This window comes from Platalea leucorodia, assembly GCF_965183815.1.
Source record: "Platalea leucorodia genome assembly, chromosome: Z".
In the NCBI taxonomy this organism is placed as follows: Eukaryota; Metazoa; Chordata; class Aves; order Pelecaniformes; family Threskiornithidae; genus Platalea; species Platalea leucorodia.
This window is the reverse complement of record NC_138858.1, coordinates 14,690,731-14,705,461: the sequence shown is the minus strand read 5'-3', so window position 1 is coordinate 14,705,461 and position 14,731 is coordinate 14,690,731. Positions and strand designations below refer to the sequence as shown.

General features: G+C 34.0%; 1 protein-coding gene across 1 annotated transcript in view; it reads left to right on the top strand.

Moving 5' to 3' along the window:
* The window catches only part of CPLANE1 (ciliogenesis and planar polarity effector complex subunit 1), a 62,814-nt gene that overhangs the window by 30,197 nt on the left and 17,886 nt on the right, over window positions 1-14,731 (top strand). Inside the window, exons 26-37 of the mRNA XM_082336494.1 lie at window positions 24-957; window positions 2,194-2,357; window positions 3,413-3,549; window positions 4,200-4,282; window positions 5,552-5,634; window positions 7,174-7,242; window positions 8,807-8,999; window positions 9,605-9,850; window positions 10,044-10,793; window positions 11,665-11,831; window positions 13,121-13,250; window positions 14,226-14,280. Coding sequence (XP_082192620.1) covers window positions 24-957; window positions 2,194-2,357; window positions 3,413-3,549; window positions 4,200-4,282; window positions 5,552-5,634; window positions 7,174-7,242; window positions 8,807-8,999; window positions 9,605-9,850; window positions 10,044-10,793; window positions 11,665-11,831; window positions 13,121-13,250; window positions 14,226-14,280 — 3,011 coding nt within the window. The remainder of the gene's footprint in view (window positions 1-23; window positions 958-2,193; window positions 2,358-3,412; window positions 3,550-4,199; window positions 4,283-5,551; window positions 5,635-7,173; window positions 7,243-8,806; window positions 9,000-9,604; window positions 9,851-10,043; window positions 10,794-11,664; window positions 11,832-13,120; window positions 13,251-14,225; window positions 14,281-14,731) is intronic.

Sequence of the window (14,731 nt, the reverse complement as noted above, 5' to 3'; positions counted from 1 at the left end):
TATGTTTGTTTGTTGTCTTACAGGGATAGCGAACATCAGAGACAAGGAGAAATAGGTAGCAAAAATGCCACATGCAAGATAAAAGTTCTTAACTGGAAAACAGAACATAAAGACAAAGTATATGGAAAAGACATGCATAATCAGTGTAATTTGCCTATAGTTGGTGCATGGGAATTTGAACGTGATGATGAAGAATATGTTATTTTTTTAGAACTCTTTTTGAGTTATGTTCTTGAGAGAGACCTGATAAAGTACAGTGACCTTGGAATTCCGTTTCTTACTAGCTTTTCTGGACTTCTTCGAGAGCATGAATTAAACTCTCTCTTTTTTGATGTTCATACAACACTGAAACGTCGACAAGGCAAAACTAGAAGCCAAAGTGTGTTTAGAGCAGGGTCTTTCTATACTGTCACCCTGGCATCTTGCAATCCTGAAACAGTGTCTGTCTATAATGAAAAACAAAATATTTTGGAAAATCCAACCATTGTACGATCAATTGTACAGACAACAGAACCTTCTGTGCATAACCTAATGAAAGGACTTAATGAAGGATTATTTGGTTTAAAACACAAGTCAATTTACCGAGCTCAGAGTGACAATCAAGGAGTCACTTTTGCACCAGCAAGCCAGACCTTTTCTAACCATACTTTCTCTAGCCTGCAAGCCCAGGCAACTTCTAAATACGTTTACAAAACTGTTGATATAGTTGATATTGTACCAGGAGAAGAACTAGCTATAGAATTGATGGGTAAATTGAGCAATATTGCAAAATTGCTTGAGTGGATGATCAGATGGTCTGATAAAAGACTGCTCTGTGGTTCCAATAAACAAGATTCCTTAGAGGAGATTCTGCCAATGATACATGTGAAAACATCAGCAGCTGCTGTCCTTACTTCTTTATGGCTGTTAGAACAGTTATACAGAGATGGATCTCAAGCAAAGAGCATAAAATTTAAGGTAAGAAAACGGATGGGATAAATGTCAATGAAATGTGTGAGTTCATTACGCCAGTAAAGAAAATCACACGCATCTTTTACCTTTTAGTTCTGTTCTCAGTAAAACCTGGGATATTGATTAATAGCCTATCTTTTAAGGGTTGCTAGGAAAAGAGAAACATTCCAGGAATACTAGAATTCTGTCCGTAGGCAGACTTTAGTGGAGATTAAAGTTCTCTTTGGAAGTCCTGTTTAAAATCCAACTCATTTATCTAGATACCACATTATTTGAGCAAATTCCTACAAGTTAGGCCATTGTGTTTAGTTTTAGACATCATCTTTGAAGAAACCTAATATTGGAGATAGAGTATGGAAAAACAAGACAAAGAATAAAGAAATAGTTTATCTGGGGAGACTTGAATTTAGATTTGTCTTTGAGGACAGTGCAGATACAGGCTGAATGAAGTATTTAAACTAGTTAAAGATTGGTGAAAAGTGAATTTTGAATTTCTATCTAGCACTGTTACACAGAGTTGGAGAATGTGTGTTAATATAAAAGAAGAGCTTTGCCAGAACAACCTGGTGTGTATTGCTTTATTTTATATTTAGGGACAGCTGGATCACTCAACTGCTTTAATTAAGTCTACATGAAAGCCTTTGAGGGGAGAAGGTTTGGGGTTTTTTTTTTTGAGAAGGCTTTTCTCCCACATGAAAAGATATTTTGTCTTGGTTTTGGTTTGTATTTTCTGTCTTCTGACAAGTGCTACCTGTATTTTACTTACAACTTACTGCAAAATTCTGTGCATGCATCTAACTGCATGATTATCTATGGCTTTTTGCCTCTTATACTGTCTTCAGTGATAATAACTTAGAGTAGTTTAATACCAGTTTTTTATTACAGGTGATGAAGGCCAAATCTTACTGTATGTCTTTGTATAGAGTATATTTAATTGTCACATTGGATCCATGACAATTGACACTCAGTTGACACTGACAAATCTCTCTTACATTTTCTTTGGGTAATTCAGAGGACCATTGCTTCACTTAATGCAAAAAGGGGCAAAACTCAGGTTCCACAGGCAACTGTAAATCCAGTATTTCTCAGATCTATAATAGAGAAAAGGAAATGAAGTTAAGCATAAATATACTATGTGATATCCTTGGGGTCATAAACATACTATATGAAAGCATTGGGTTTTTTTAAAGTATCATATCTTTTTTTCTAACTAATGAATTTTATTATTATTATTATTATTAGGGTATGGATAATCAATATCTGAAAGAATTTGCACCCCTACCAGAAGCCCAGTCTAGGACAGAGAAAGAAAATAGTATGGATGAAGAGTCTTCCGTGGTGGCCAGTCCTCCACTTGATGTCCAGAGCGCACAAGCCTATGACAATCTTTGTGAAACTGATTTTGGGTAGGTTTTTTTTTTTTAACCTAAGAACTCTAGTTGATCATAATTCCTCAGCTAAGCAGCATGTCAGTATGAAGAGTTCTACTGTTGTTATATGTTATATACATGTTTAATTTTGAGTACAAAGTCAAACTCATGCATATTGTTTACAGCTGCTTGAAGCAGATTAAATATTCTCCATCAGCAGATGTACTTCTAGGTAGAAAACAATGTAGCTGTTGCATATGAAGTGAATTGTACATGGTTGTTCATAAACTGAATGATGTGGAAATGGAATCTAGATTTCTGATATAGTTGATATCATGGTTTTCTCAAAGAATTCAGGTAAATTCCACTCTCTTTAGTGTCATTTTCCTTATGTTGACATGAGAGTTCTTAACATTAGTTTATTTTGTCCTGGATCTGTAATCTAGCTATGTTCATATGTGTGCGTGTCAGAAGAATAGATGGAAAAGGCAGTAAATATTTTATTTGTTAATGTCTTACACAGTTCTGGAGATAGAGATTCCTTAACCTGAAGTCCTTTGTGACATTTCTCTTCATCTGCTGCTGCACTAAAGAAACAAAAGATCTTTGGTATTAATATTCTGAGACGTTATTGTGGGTCTTCTGTGACAATATATTTTTTTTTTAATGAAGGAAATTTCTGTGGGGGAGCTAAATGTAACCTTAACCAAATGATTTTTGGCATAAGTCCATAAGTGGTGGTGGACTTATGCACCATTTGGTGCGTAAGTCCACCACATAAGTCATGGTGCAGATTGTCTTCAATTTTTGGTAGATCATATGTGTTGGTTACATTTTTCTGGAAACAGCCTATCTGAAAGACTGTACCATTAATGTCACTAAAAAAATCACAGCTATACCAAAAAATAGTATTAATCCTGGTTTAAGTGAAATTCAGAGAGAAAATTTACATCAACATTGATTATATCACGGCAGTGTTTATTTTACAATTATGCACTAGCCTGCAATCTCAGAGGAACAGCATACTTAAACTAAGTCAGATACTTACATTATTTCTATTGTTAATTACCGTTTGTAATTTCAATTACCAGAATGTCTACAAAGTCAAAATATTTTGATAAGAAGGAAATGAATCATGGGAATGATTCTGTATCTTGTATGACTGAAGATCTTAATGAAGTGGGACCGTTTGTTCAGGAGGAGTTAGATGTAACATCAGAAAGTGGAGGTTCGTTTTTATGGTATATCCTTTTACTATGGTCTGACATATAAAATAGTAGGAGTTGTGACTGAATAGGATTATATCTCCCCCTGTTTATTTAAGTAAAAAATGGAAATAAGTTTTCATTGTTCTATTGAAATTATTACTGTGTCCATTTTATATTATAACTACATTTTATATAATTGCTTTCTCAAGACCTGTTGATCAGTTTTCACTTATGTAACTTCTTTTTGCTGTAGAGATAGGACAATGTATATTAACATATTTAATTCTATCATTTACTTTCATTCCTAAAATATTCATGTGACCGTGTAAAATATGATTTGAAAAATTGTAAGAGCTTAGTATGCATAGGCTAATTTTACCATATTCCTACCATGAAAATAACAAGAAAAATAAGTTGTGTGGTGGGTTTGTTTTTTGGTTTTTGTTGGGTTTTTTTGTTTTGTTTTTGTTTGTTTTTTAAACTTCTGGTGCATGTATCATCACTAGTGATAACACAGATAACACAGAGCTTGAATTTGCTGAGAGATATATCAACTCCTTTCTCCTTGCTAGGGAAAAAGTGGACTAATGTGACCACTTGACAGAAATCACATAACAGTGCTGTATGTCATTTAGTTTTATGATGTAGAGTAATTGTGTTTATTTTATAGAGTTCTTTGAGGAGCCGTACGAAACTCCGAAGAGCTCAAATAGCTCTGTCAAGGTCAAACCTGTAGAATACCAAAGAGGAAAGGCAAGTTACCATCTTGCATAGAAGCATCAAATTATTATGAATACTGTTTTCAAAATATCCTGAATTCCTCAGTATACTTCAGAAATTGAGGACTTAAAGTGTTTAGGATTGGTGCATTTTTTCCCCTGCTTAAATCAATAATAAAAGTCACAAGTAATTAAACAGCAGTAAAGTGAGATCTGCTGTGAGCACTTTTGAAACTTGATTCATTGTTTGTAAAACTAAATGTGTCTATGCCTATATATATATATATAATTATATATATAGAAGTTACATTAAATCTATATAATGTACAACAATACATAACATGTATAAGTTTATGTATGCACACGTATATACAAAATCATGTAAATTAAAACAAACAAACAAGCAAACAACAAACAACAACAGATGGTCTTCTGGTTAATAGACCAGATTCTTATGTGTATTTTGTTATACTAGGAAGCTGTATTAACAATTTTTTTTTTCTTTAAAAACGTGTGCTGTCTCTGAAGTTGTCACAGGGTGGTTAAGTAAAGATTCTACCACTTGTTCACATGCTTGCTTGTTTTTAAATTAAATGTATAAAGACGTTTATTTTGCTCCTGTTTGAAAACTCAGTCTGGATCTGTAAAAAAGCCTTGTTTTTTCATGCATCATCTTTTTTTCATGCATCGTCTTCCTTTCAAAGAAAGTCTCCTTTCTGCATCGTCTTCCTTTCAAAGAAAGTCTCCTTTCTTTGAAATTGGTAAAGTCTATTATACTGAAATGTGAATTGCAGTACCATTGGTTTACTTGCCTGTAGTACTCTAGATTCAATGCTGTTAATGGGATTAGAAACAATAAATGTATTGTGGTCTTCAATTCTATAGTGCGTTTTACTACAGTGAATCTGTGGCACGTGTAAAATCCTTCATTTGTTTTAATTCCTTAGTTTGTAAATAATTTATGTATCACAGGGTTGTTTCCACATTTTCGTCCTCACCTAGGAGGTGTGAGATTAGTAGGGTATATTTCCAGGGTATAAAATGGATATGAATTTGTAAATAAAAACTCATAATAATGACTTAAAAAGAAAGATGCTCAGATGAATCTAATATCTTGTATTTGTGATCTGTAGCTGTCCTCTGATAAGTATGTCATTTTGATTATCTTTCAGTCAGATTTTTTCAAGTGGCTGATTAATCAGAAATATGTTTGCCTTAGCCTAATAAAATAAAACAAAACTTTATTGAAGCAGAATGGTGGCATAAAAATTTGCAAGTTCACATGCATCTTTTTGTATTCCAGCACGTCTCCATTTCAGATGTATATAGTCCTCAGGAGGACCAAAAAGTGGAAAAAGCAAAGGAAGGAAAGGGTGAACAGAATGCGTGAGAGACTTTTTTTTTTGTTTTATTTTCTCCTTTAATTTTGTTTAAAAAATCTGAAGTAGTTTTGTTATTTATGGTACCCAGTGAAGTCTCGAGGGGCTCTTGCTGTTGTTTATTGCAACAAACTCATAGTTTGAAGCAAAATTTCACTCATCTCCTATTTCACATATACAGGCATTTCACGTGTACAAAGTGTGGGGTGAATGAGTGGTTATTTTAGTAATGATCAAATGAAAGAGGCGTGGTTTGTGGGAGGGTGTATTTTGTATTTGGGTAAAGGATAGAGAATAACTGGGAAAGCTCTCAGATACACAATTACTTCCCCAGACTTGAAATAGGAGCAGCATCTTCAGGCTAAATGCAGGTGGAGAGCTGTGATTCTAGGAAACTTAACAGTTAATTTGTTATACAACATAGAAGAAAGAGAGGTTGGTGTCTAGGAAGCAGAAGGTGAGATAAAAATGGACATGGGCAATAAGCTTGTTAGCTCCTAAAAGACGGAGGGAGGTATTTTACACAACTTAAGAAATTTACTTCGTTAAGATCTTTTAAAAATTTTATGTTTTAAAATTTCTCTGCATTTATAATATAATGCATATAAAATTATAGAAACAGTCCATAAACCTGATTGTCAAATCATCTGTTTGCATAGATTACTGCTCAGTTTGATTTCTCTGAAGTTTTTCAAGGGAAGAATCTCTATATTTTGTAAACACAGGGTTTGTTATGTTTACCATGAGGAATCTTGGTCTTTTGAGATTTTTTCATTTGTTTTAATGATAGAAAAATACCAACCTATTTTTATTATTTCAATTAGCTTCTTGAATCCACCAAATTTGTTTGTAGTGATGAAGCCTTTTCCTCTGATATACGATGCCTGAAAGTCTTATTTTTTTAGAAAGTCTTATTAATTGTGATGGCATATAAATAAATATTCCTGTGTATATATAATGTTTGTGGAAAACTTTTAAATGGCTTACTTTTAGAAAGACTTAGAATCCTCTGCTATTTTAAACTGATATATTTTTGTTTTGAAAGAAACAAAAATAACTGCATATAAAATGCCCCTCAAGGATTTCTTATGATACTGGCTTTTCTTTATTAGGAATGCAGATTGTAATGATATAAACAGTATTGCTTAAATTGAATTTTCTCTTCTTTTGTCAACTCAAATCAACCTCTTTTTTTGCCTGCTGTTTGTGTTGAATAGCCACAACCGTTTCAGTGCTTTTGTTTGAGTCAGTTTCTGATTGCTAGGGAGACAAAGCATGAATGTCAATATTTGCCAGCTCAAATTGCAGTGTAATGCAGTAATTGAAGAAATGCAGATCAGTATAGCTCTGATCCAGGTGGCTTTCAGGTATTTTATCTCATATTAATTAAAACACTTTTTCAGGGTTTTTATATATATATGTGTGTGTGTGTGTGTATATATAGATGCACACACACATTTATGTATATAAATGTATATAAAATGAAAATAAACAGTGTAAAAAATTATTGTAGTATTTACATTACTAATTTTTTCTTTCTTTATAGCATGACTGAGGTTGTTACTAGCACCATTTCTCACTCATTCTCTTTTGAACAAGGTGCAGAATTTCCCAGGTAAGATAAACATCTAATGTTTCATATAATAAAAAATGGACTACCCCTACTAAATTTTCAGTCTGAAATAAATGATGTGTAGACTTGATTATAAAATATTTGCAGGTATAGTATATTGTACCTGCAAACTGTTGTACTAAGTAGCCTGTCCTGAAACCTTTTTGTACTATAATCCTTGAGGATCATGTACTCATGCATGTTGTCCAGAATATCACATGAGTCAAACACGTTAATTCAGAGCTACCAGATTTCAAGAGAAGTCAAACTTTTGTTTTCTGGTTCCAGACAGAATCATTATAATTATATAATATTACTATAGAAGATATATTGTTACATAAAACACCTAAAAATAACATTATAAACTTATATTCACATTTTTATAAAATTATTAAGATGTATATGTCCTACAGCAACTGCTAGATACCCATAAACATATACATAATATTTCTATAAACAGGGAGAAGACTGTAATTGGGAAAAGGGGTCAGGAGTCAATCTCTGACTGTCACTTCTAGAACAGTCCTCTATGAGTTTTTTTCAGTTTAGAGGAAGATCTGAAGTACAAATCCCTTTGGATTCCATTTTTGTGTGTCTCTTGTCTCATTTCATTCTTGAGTTTTTCATGCCAGCTTTTTAAAAAAAAATAAACAAAAAACCTTCAACTTCTAGGGTTTTGTGCCATGCTTACACATTCTCACTGTCTTCCAGAAGGTTTCCTGTGCCCCTTCATGCCTATTATATATCCAAAACCTTTCAGTATTACTCATTAGCCATTGCTTTATGCTTCTATTTCTTTACATGCTTGGAGACCATCCTGTTCAGTTGTCAAAAATCCTCCAAAGGTTGCCTGTACCCATAGCGATGTCAGCATTTTTCTTAAATAGAGAAATGTCTCTTGGGTAAATTTCTGTTGATGTAGGTAAAGTCCTTCAGTTTGTTTATAACATAATGGAAATTCTAACCCTCTCTTCTTCATTTGAGGACTTCATCTACTTAATAGTCTTTACCTACTAGAAGATCTAATTATGTCTGTGACAAAATTCAGTATATTGTATTATCTGGTACATGTTATTTTAATTTTAATTGTTTTCTGATCTGAAATGTTGTTGATTTTTATTTCCAAATATATAAAGGTACATCTAATTATTTAAATGAATGTTATCTGCCATCTCTCTTATTTCAGCTAATAATGTCCTTCTCCATTTTCCATCAGCTGTTTGATTTTATGACTAATCGGGCCCTCTTTCTGTCAAATCATTGGTTTCTACCAGTATCTCTAGTGAAGATAACATTTCAGATACCCTTGTGACGAAAAAATCAGATAACTCTTATGTCTTTACTACTGTTTTTCATTCAGTATACTAGGAAGCATTAGGAAAAAGATGTTATACATGCTCTCCAATGAAGATTGTGCAGTGTTAATTATTAAATTGTTCATACAAATTAATTACGCTTTAGAAAAACGAGGATATCTTTAAAATTTTCTGGATTTATTTAAGACAACCTAGTATAAGTGTTCTGAACTATGATTGTTTTTAATAGTTTTGTTCTTTTCCTTCTCAAGTAATGTAGAGATTTCTCTAAGTGATGGTCAGCCTTCTCAGACTGTTGGGTCAACTATGTCAAGTGTTGCCCCCGATACTTCCATTTGTGCAAAGAAGCAAGAAGTCAAGAAAGAAGTCCCTGCAGAAGAGAAGCTAAACACATCAGAAACTGTCAGGCAGATGCTCCAAGATGAAATGTTTAAGTTAGTTCAGGTGAGAGCATCTCATTATTGAAAATAGCTTTCACAGTATAACTGTGTTATTTAAAGCAGTGGGGATGATTGCTGTTTTAAAGGTATTCTGTGTGTGGTTGTTTTTGAAAGAGATTTCAAGTTCCACATAAACAACTGTGAAAACTTATTTTCGAATTAACTCGTGCTTTTCACTCAAGAAAATGAGTAATAATAAAAGTTTGAGTATGTTCTAGTTCAAATAATGTAGTGTGCTCTAATAGTATAGATCAGGAAAAATTCTGAAACTGTAATAACTTCGCAGCTGTACTACAATTTAATTTTTCTTAGTACATTGAGACAATTCTATGTGTCCTTACATTTACTCAAACTTCACAAAAGAAGTGAAGGAATTTGTCTTGCTTTAGCATAACCTATCTGTGGCAGGTATTTAATGCATCTTAAAAGAAAGTTCAGTACAATAAACAATCATACAAATGAATCGTTATTGAAACTTCGGAATGTTGTTTATTTTGTCACCCGTATTAACAGGATAAAGAACAGTTATAACACAGCCTAGACATAGAATTTTTGCTAAGATTCCTGTTAAAGCTGTTTACAGCATTAACTTTGTGTGTCTGTATCCAGCTACAGCAAATCAACTTCATGAGTTTAATGCAAATAGTGCAGTCATCCTTTGCCAACCTGCCAAATGTGCAACAGTATCAGTCGGATCACCTGGACAGAAGCCAGCCCGCACACACTGCGGTAGGCAGTGGCTCTCTGAAAACACAGCTGCCCACTCAAGAAGATAAAGGAAAACCTGGTCAAAAGAGCTTTGATTTTCAACCAAGAAATGGTTTAAGAGATGAAAGCAACAGTGGCCATGTAAAAGTAGGTATATCAAAGTGTTGTTTATGAAGACTGTTCTGTATATCTGATATATTATCTGTCCTATTAAATCAGGAAATGTTTTTGTAGTAATTGCTGTAGACAAAAAAAATTATACCATTTTTGTGCATATTTAGTGCATGGTTGCTATTTCAAGGTACTTGTAAATGCTGTTTTGTTTGCTTTTCTGATTTAGAATCATGTGGATGTGAATGTTTCTTTAAGCCTATTAGAAAGCCACAGCAGAGAAACAGGGCTTACGCCACCGTCTCAAGAATTGCATTCTTCAGCACCTGCTAAACCACTTCATCTTCTAGCTCCTTCCTCAAACATCCAGAAAACACCCAAGCTTATTCCTATTGAAAAAAAACTGAATTACTCAAATGGATTTCCTTTGCTTAAGCTTGAATCAGGCTATGTTTTCAAAACGGCTTTTTTACATCCAGTAGAAATGTCATCAGCTTTTGCTATGCCACCCCCAGTACCACGAGTAGCTTGGAGTTCATCAGATTCGTTATGGAACCATCAGTCATCATACATACCAAGAAAGAGTAAGTCAACAGCAGATTTGAGTGGGCGTAGATATGACCCTGAGATCCCAAGGCAAATGCATGAGGAAGAGAAAAGATGGGCAGAAACTGTGCATAAGGGACCTCCCAAACACCTGAATCTAGACCAGTATGAAGGACAGCAAGAAGTTTCACCTCAGCAGCAGTTCTCTGCAAATGTGAATATGGGCAAAGCACTGATCACTCAGAACCTGGCTGGTATTCCACTGTTGCACTTGCAACTTGACCCGGTACCTAGACTTCCATCAGTTCTAAGACAGCCAATCCCTACTACTTTAATACCTGTTAAACCGGCAACAAAGGAGACTGACTGCAGAGAAACACTACAGCACACAGGAATATCACTACTCCATGCTAATTTACGTCAAAAAAAGAAGGTACTGGATTTTAATAATATATTTTTCTAAGTTGTAAGTTTTTTTCAATATCATGATTTCTTATTCATCAAAAATAAGTTAATGTTTCCAGAGTATGGAATTTGGAAGTGTTCAGCACAGCTACCAGAGGGGATCTGGAACTAAGGCACCTCCTTATTGGCATGTCAATATGAGACAAGCTGCAAGCCTGGAAATGTTTTTAACAACCTTAGGTTGATTCCACATTCCATAGTTCATCAACATTCGGTCCGTTAATAATTAATGTAAGGAATTTACTATCTAAAATACTGGATAATATTTATATGGTAAAAAATAGTTCTGTTTTAACATAAATTTAAGTAGAATTATTTACAGAAATACAAAAAATGCGGTAAGGAATCCTCTTCTGTAAGGGCAGAAATGGAATGTTAAAAGGCTTGGTAAGAAGACCTTGTCTTCTGGATGTTGAGAATTTGATGTTTGGAAAGTGGTGTTCTGGTAGACTCTCATATGCTTGCCCATTCCAGTTGAAAAGAATGGAAATGTTTTTCCTTGAAAGCTGCTTCTTCACTCCGTGTCAACATTGCGCAGTTCCTACCTTCATTCTCAAATACGTACATTAGAAATGCAAATATTAGTGAAATACATTCTGTGGAGAAAATTAGTATCTTTTAGTTTACTTTCAGAAAATAGTTTACAGATGTACACATTAGCTGACATTCTGGTCTGATGCTGTTAATACTACATTTTCACTTTCTCCACAAATTGCTACAGGAGTTGTGTAACTGAGATCCAAACTGAACCTGCTCTGTTCATCCAGTCTGGGGTTCCTCTCTCCGTTTCCTTTATCATTGTTTCATTTTTGCTTCTTTCTCTCTCTGAACACTTTCAGGCACCAAAACTCATTCCACTTCAAGATCTCATTGCATTTGAGCAACGCCATCAGCATCATACTGTGCCCAGTACTTCCTTTGGACAAGACCAAACTGAACCTATCCAGTTACTAAAAACTGATGTTGAACCATTTGAACTAAGAGATGTGCGGAGTAATAGAAAAAGGCAAGCCAAACTTTTAAAGTGGGTCTTCATTTTGAAAGACTTACTGGTAACCTGTACCTTCTAGCTTTGAAATCAGTGGGAGTCTTTACAACAGCTTCAAATAAAGTGGGATTGGATGTAATTCTATTGGAGGAGAATGAAATAGCAAATATTAGTAAAGACACAGCAGAAGTGTAGCATTAGGGCATGAAGGGGTTGTTGCTGTTACCAGGCTGATACGAAGAAGATTCAACAGGAAATGTTTTTCATACTGGTATCTGTGGTTTAAAGTCTTGTTATCTGGCTGTTTGCTGTATGCTGTTTATGAAATGCTTTGCTGCTTATGTAGTGAATCTTAATAGGCTACTGTCTGCACTGCTTATCGTTACTGTTAGTAGTAATCTTCAAGAAGGAAAGGGTTATGTCCTCTGTTTCTGAATCCAGATGGTGATTAGCAAAATTCCTGCTGAAGGGATATTTTATTTTGTTTTGCTAGGCATGTTATTCATGACTTTGGAAATTTGGTGTATTCTTTGTTAATTGATTGCCCAGGTAATTAAAACAGTTCGTTTAAGCTGCATGCATATCTTTGTTCAGTTCTTATATAATGTCAATAGATTCCTGACATTTCACAGGCCTGTGTTTTCCATGGAAGAGTTAATGACATCATTGCATCTAGAACAGAACACTTGCTTCTGGTTGTGATGCTTCTAACTCTGGCAGTTGGAAACACAGACTCTAAGATGAGTTTTTCGCTCTTAACGTGAAAAACAATTGATATATAAGTAACTGCAGCTGGAGTTTAGATTACCTGTTTTGATATTATCAGCTGAAATTCTTGAAGCTACAATTGTTGTCTTATACTCTACTTATCAGATATTAAGGAAAATTTGCAACTCTTAGTAAAATAGTTAATGAGAAAGTTTCAACAGTAACACAAGTTGGTTTCTTGCTGGAGTATTTCTTAGATTTTTACAGGCATTTTGTGTAGTAGTGATTATTTTATTATACACAAACTATAGATATAGAATGTTATGCAGTTTGTAATATTTGATATAAATAGCTTATTAGACAACAGATTTTGGTGTGATTGTTAAGTATTTTTATGAGTTCCTACAACGGTTTTATGTAGATTTCTGGTAGGCAAAAGTAGTGCTTTGAACTGATCTGTATGCATCAGTTGTGTTTGTCTTTTCCACATTTATTTCAGTGTGTAGTTCTTAACAGTAATATTTCTTAGAAAATAATGACAGTATTTTTATTATTTCAGTGCAGTTCTTATTTTTTATTTGTAATTAATATGTTGACAGACAAAAGAGGCGTGATAACAAACAAATGAAAGAGAAGGAAGAAAAGAAGAAACCAAGTGTGTCCTTCTGCCCAGATGACTCCATCATCAGTATTAGTGATACAGTGATGATGGTTGAATCAGGAACTGGGGTATAAAGAAATGTTTTTTTCTTTGCCTTTTTCCATTCAAGTATTAACAGGAAAGAAAGAAACAGGAAACTGTAAACCAAAACAATCACATAAATCTCTTCCAGGCTCTAGCCTAGAAACAATATATGTCTTTTGTTCATATACTTGCATTTCCTGTAATCAAGAGATCTATTTTTATGAAGTATTCCAAGGTTGCTTTTGTTTTTTCTGGGACAGGAACTTGTCTATTTTGGTAGGGTATTTGTCAGTATGTACATTTAAAGTAAATATATACACAAATGCTAATTGCTTAAAAAAAAAAAAAAAAAAAGGTTTAGCCTAGCAGTAATGTTAGGACAAATGACCCAGGCATTAATGAGTCTTTTCACATGAGGCTAGATGATGACAATATAAGAGTAAGGATGGGAAGCACGAGGTCTCAGTTCTGTCTCAGCCAAGAAACTGAGAAGAGAAAGTCTTTGTCAAGCTGGGTTTTGATTTATGCACTTCTACTGTTTGTTTGCCTATGCCTTTTTGATATCTTTTAACATATTTGGGGGTTACCCTTGCAAGTACCAGATTTAAAGCTACGTCGCTACCCAGAGCAGCACAATCTATTTCGGGTCTATACCGTACCTTCTTTGAGACTTCCCTGTCCAGCGCAGCAGCTGGAGAGCCTCACCAGACCTGGGAGATATTAATTATGGTACAGCAGAGATAGCATATACTTGAAGAAGAAAGAGGAATTTGTGTTACTGCAGATCACCTCAAGGAACGTATGGGAAACAATGTTACGTAGTCAGTAATTCCACTAGTTGGAATGGATCAGAAGAATTAAAAAAGGGGGTAATAAAAGTACATTACAATGATTCTTTTTTTTCCTTTTTTTAAAATCATTACTTAAAGGAGTTATATTTGAAAGTTAATAGCATCAAGAAAGCCTTTAATTGGCATTGAAACTATTTTTTAAGATAATTCTTTTTCTCCTTATGTTAGGATCAACAAGCAAAATCTACATCTTTCCTTCAGGATGGTGTTTCCATTTCAGTGGGCAAGTACAAGTCTTTTTAATACTTTGAGTGCTTAAATAAAATAAATCAAGAAACAGCAGTTTGTTAGATTTCAAAGGACAGCTCTGTAGTCATCAATATGTTAAAAACTCAAATTGTGTAGTCTGTGGGCAATACAGCATAATGGTTTATGGGATCTTTCCCCAGAAAATTAGGAAAACCTTTCAGGATATACAACAGATAATCAGTCTTTTTTTGGATAGTCAGTTTTCAAGGGATTGGTGTGGAGAGAGATGCAGGCAAATTTAAGGTCTCATATCAATTATCTGTAACCTCAGAGTAATTCTCCTGAAAATTATAGAAGTATTTTAAGTTTTCTTAAAAATAAGCGATAATCTTCTATTAATGTTACAATAGACTTCATAAAATAACAACAGTATGTTGAGTGAATTTCAGTAACTGGTTCACAGTGATTTGTGTTCATGTGATTAA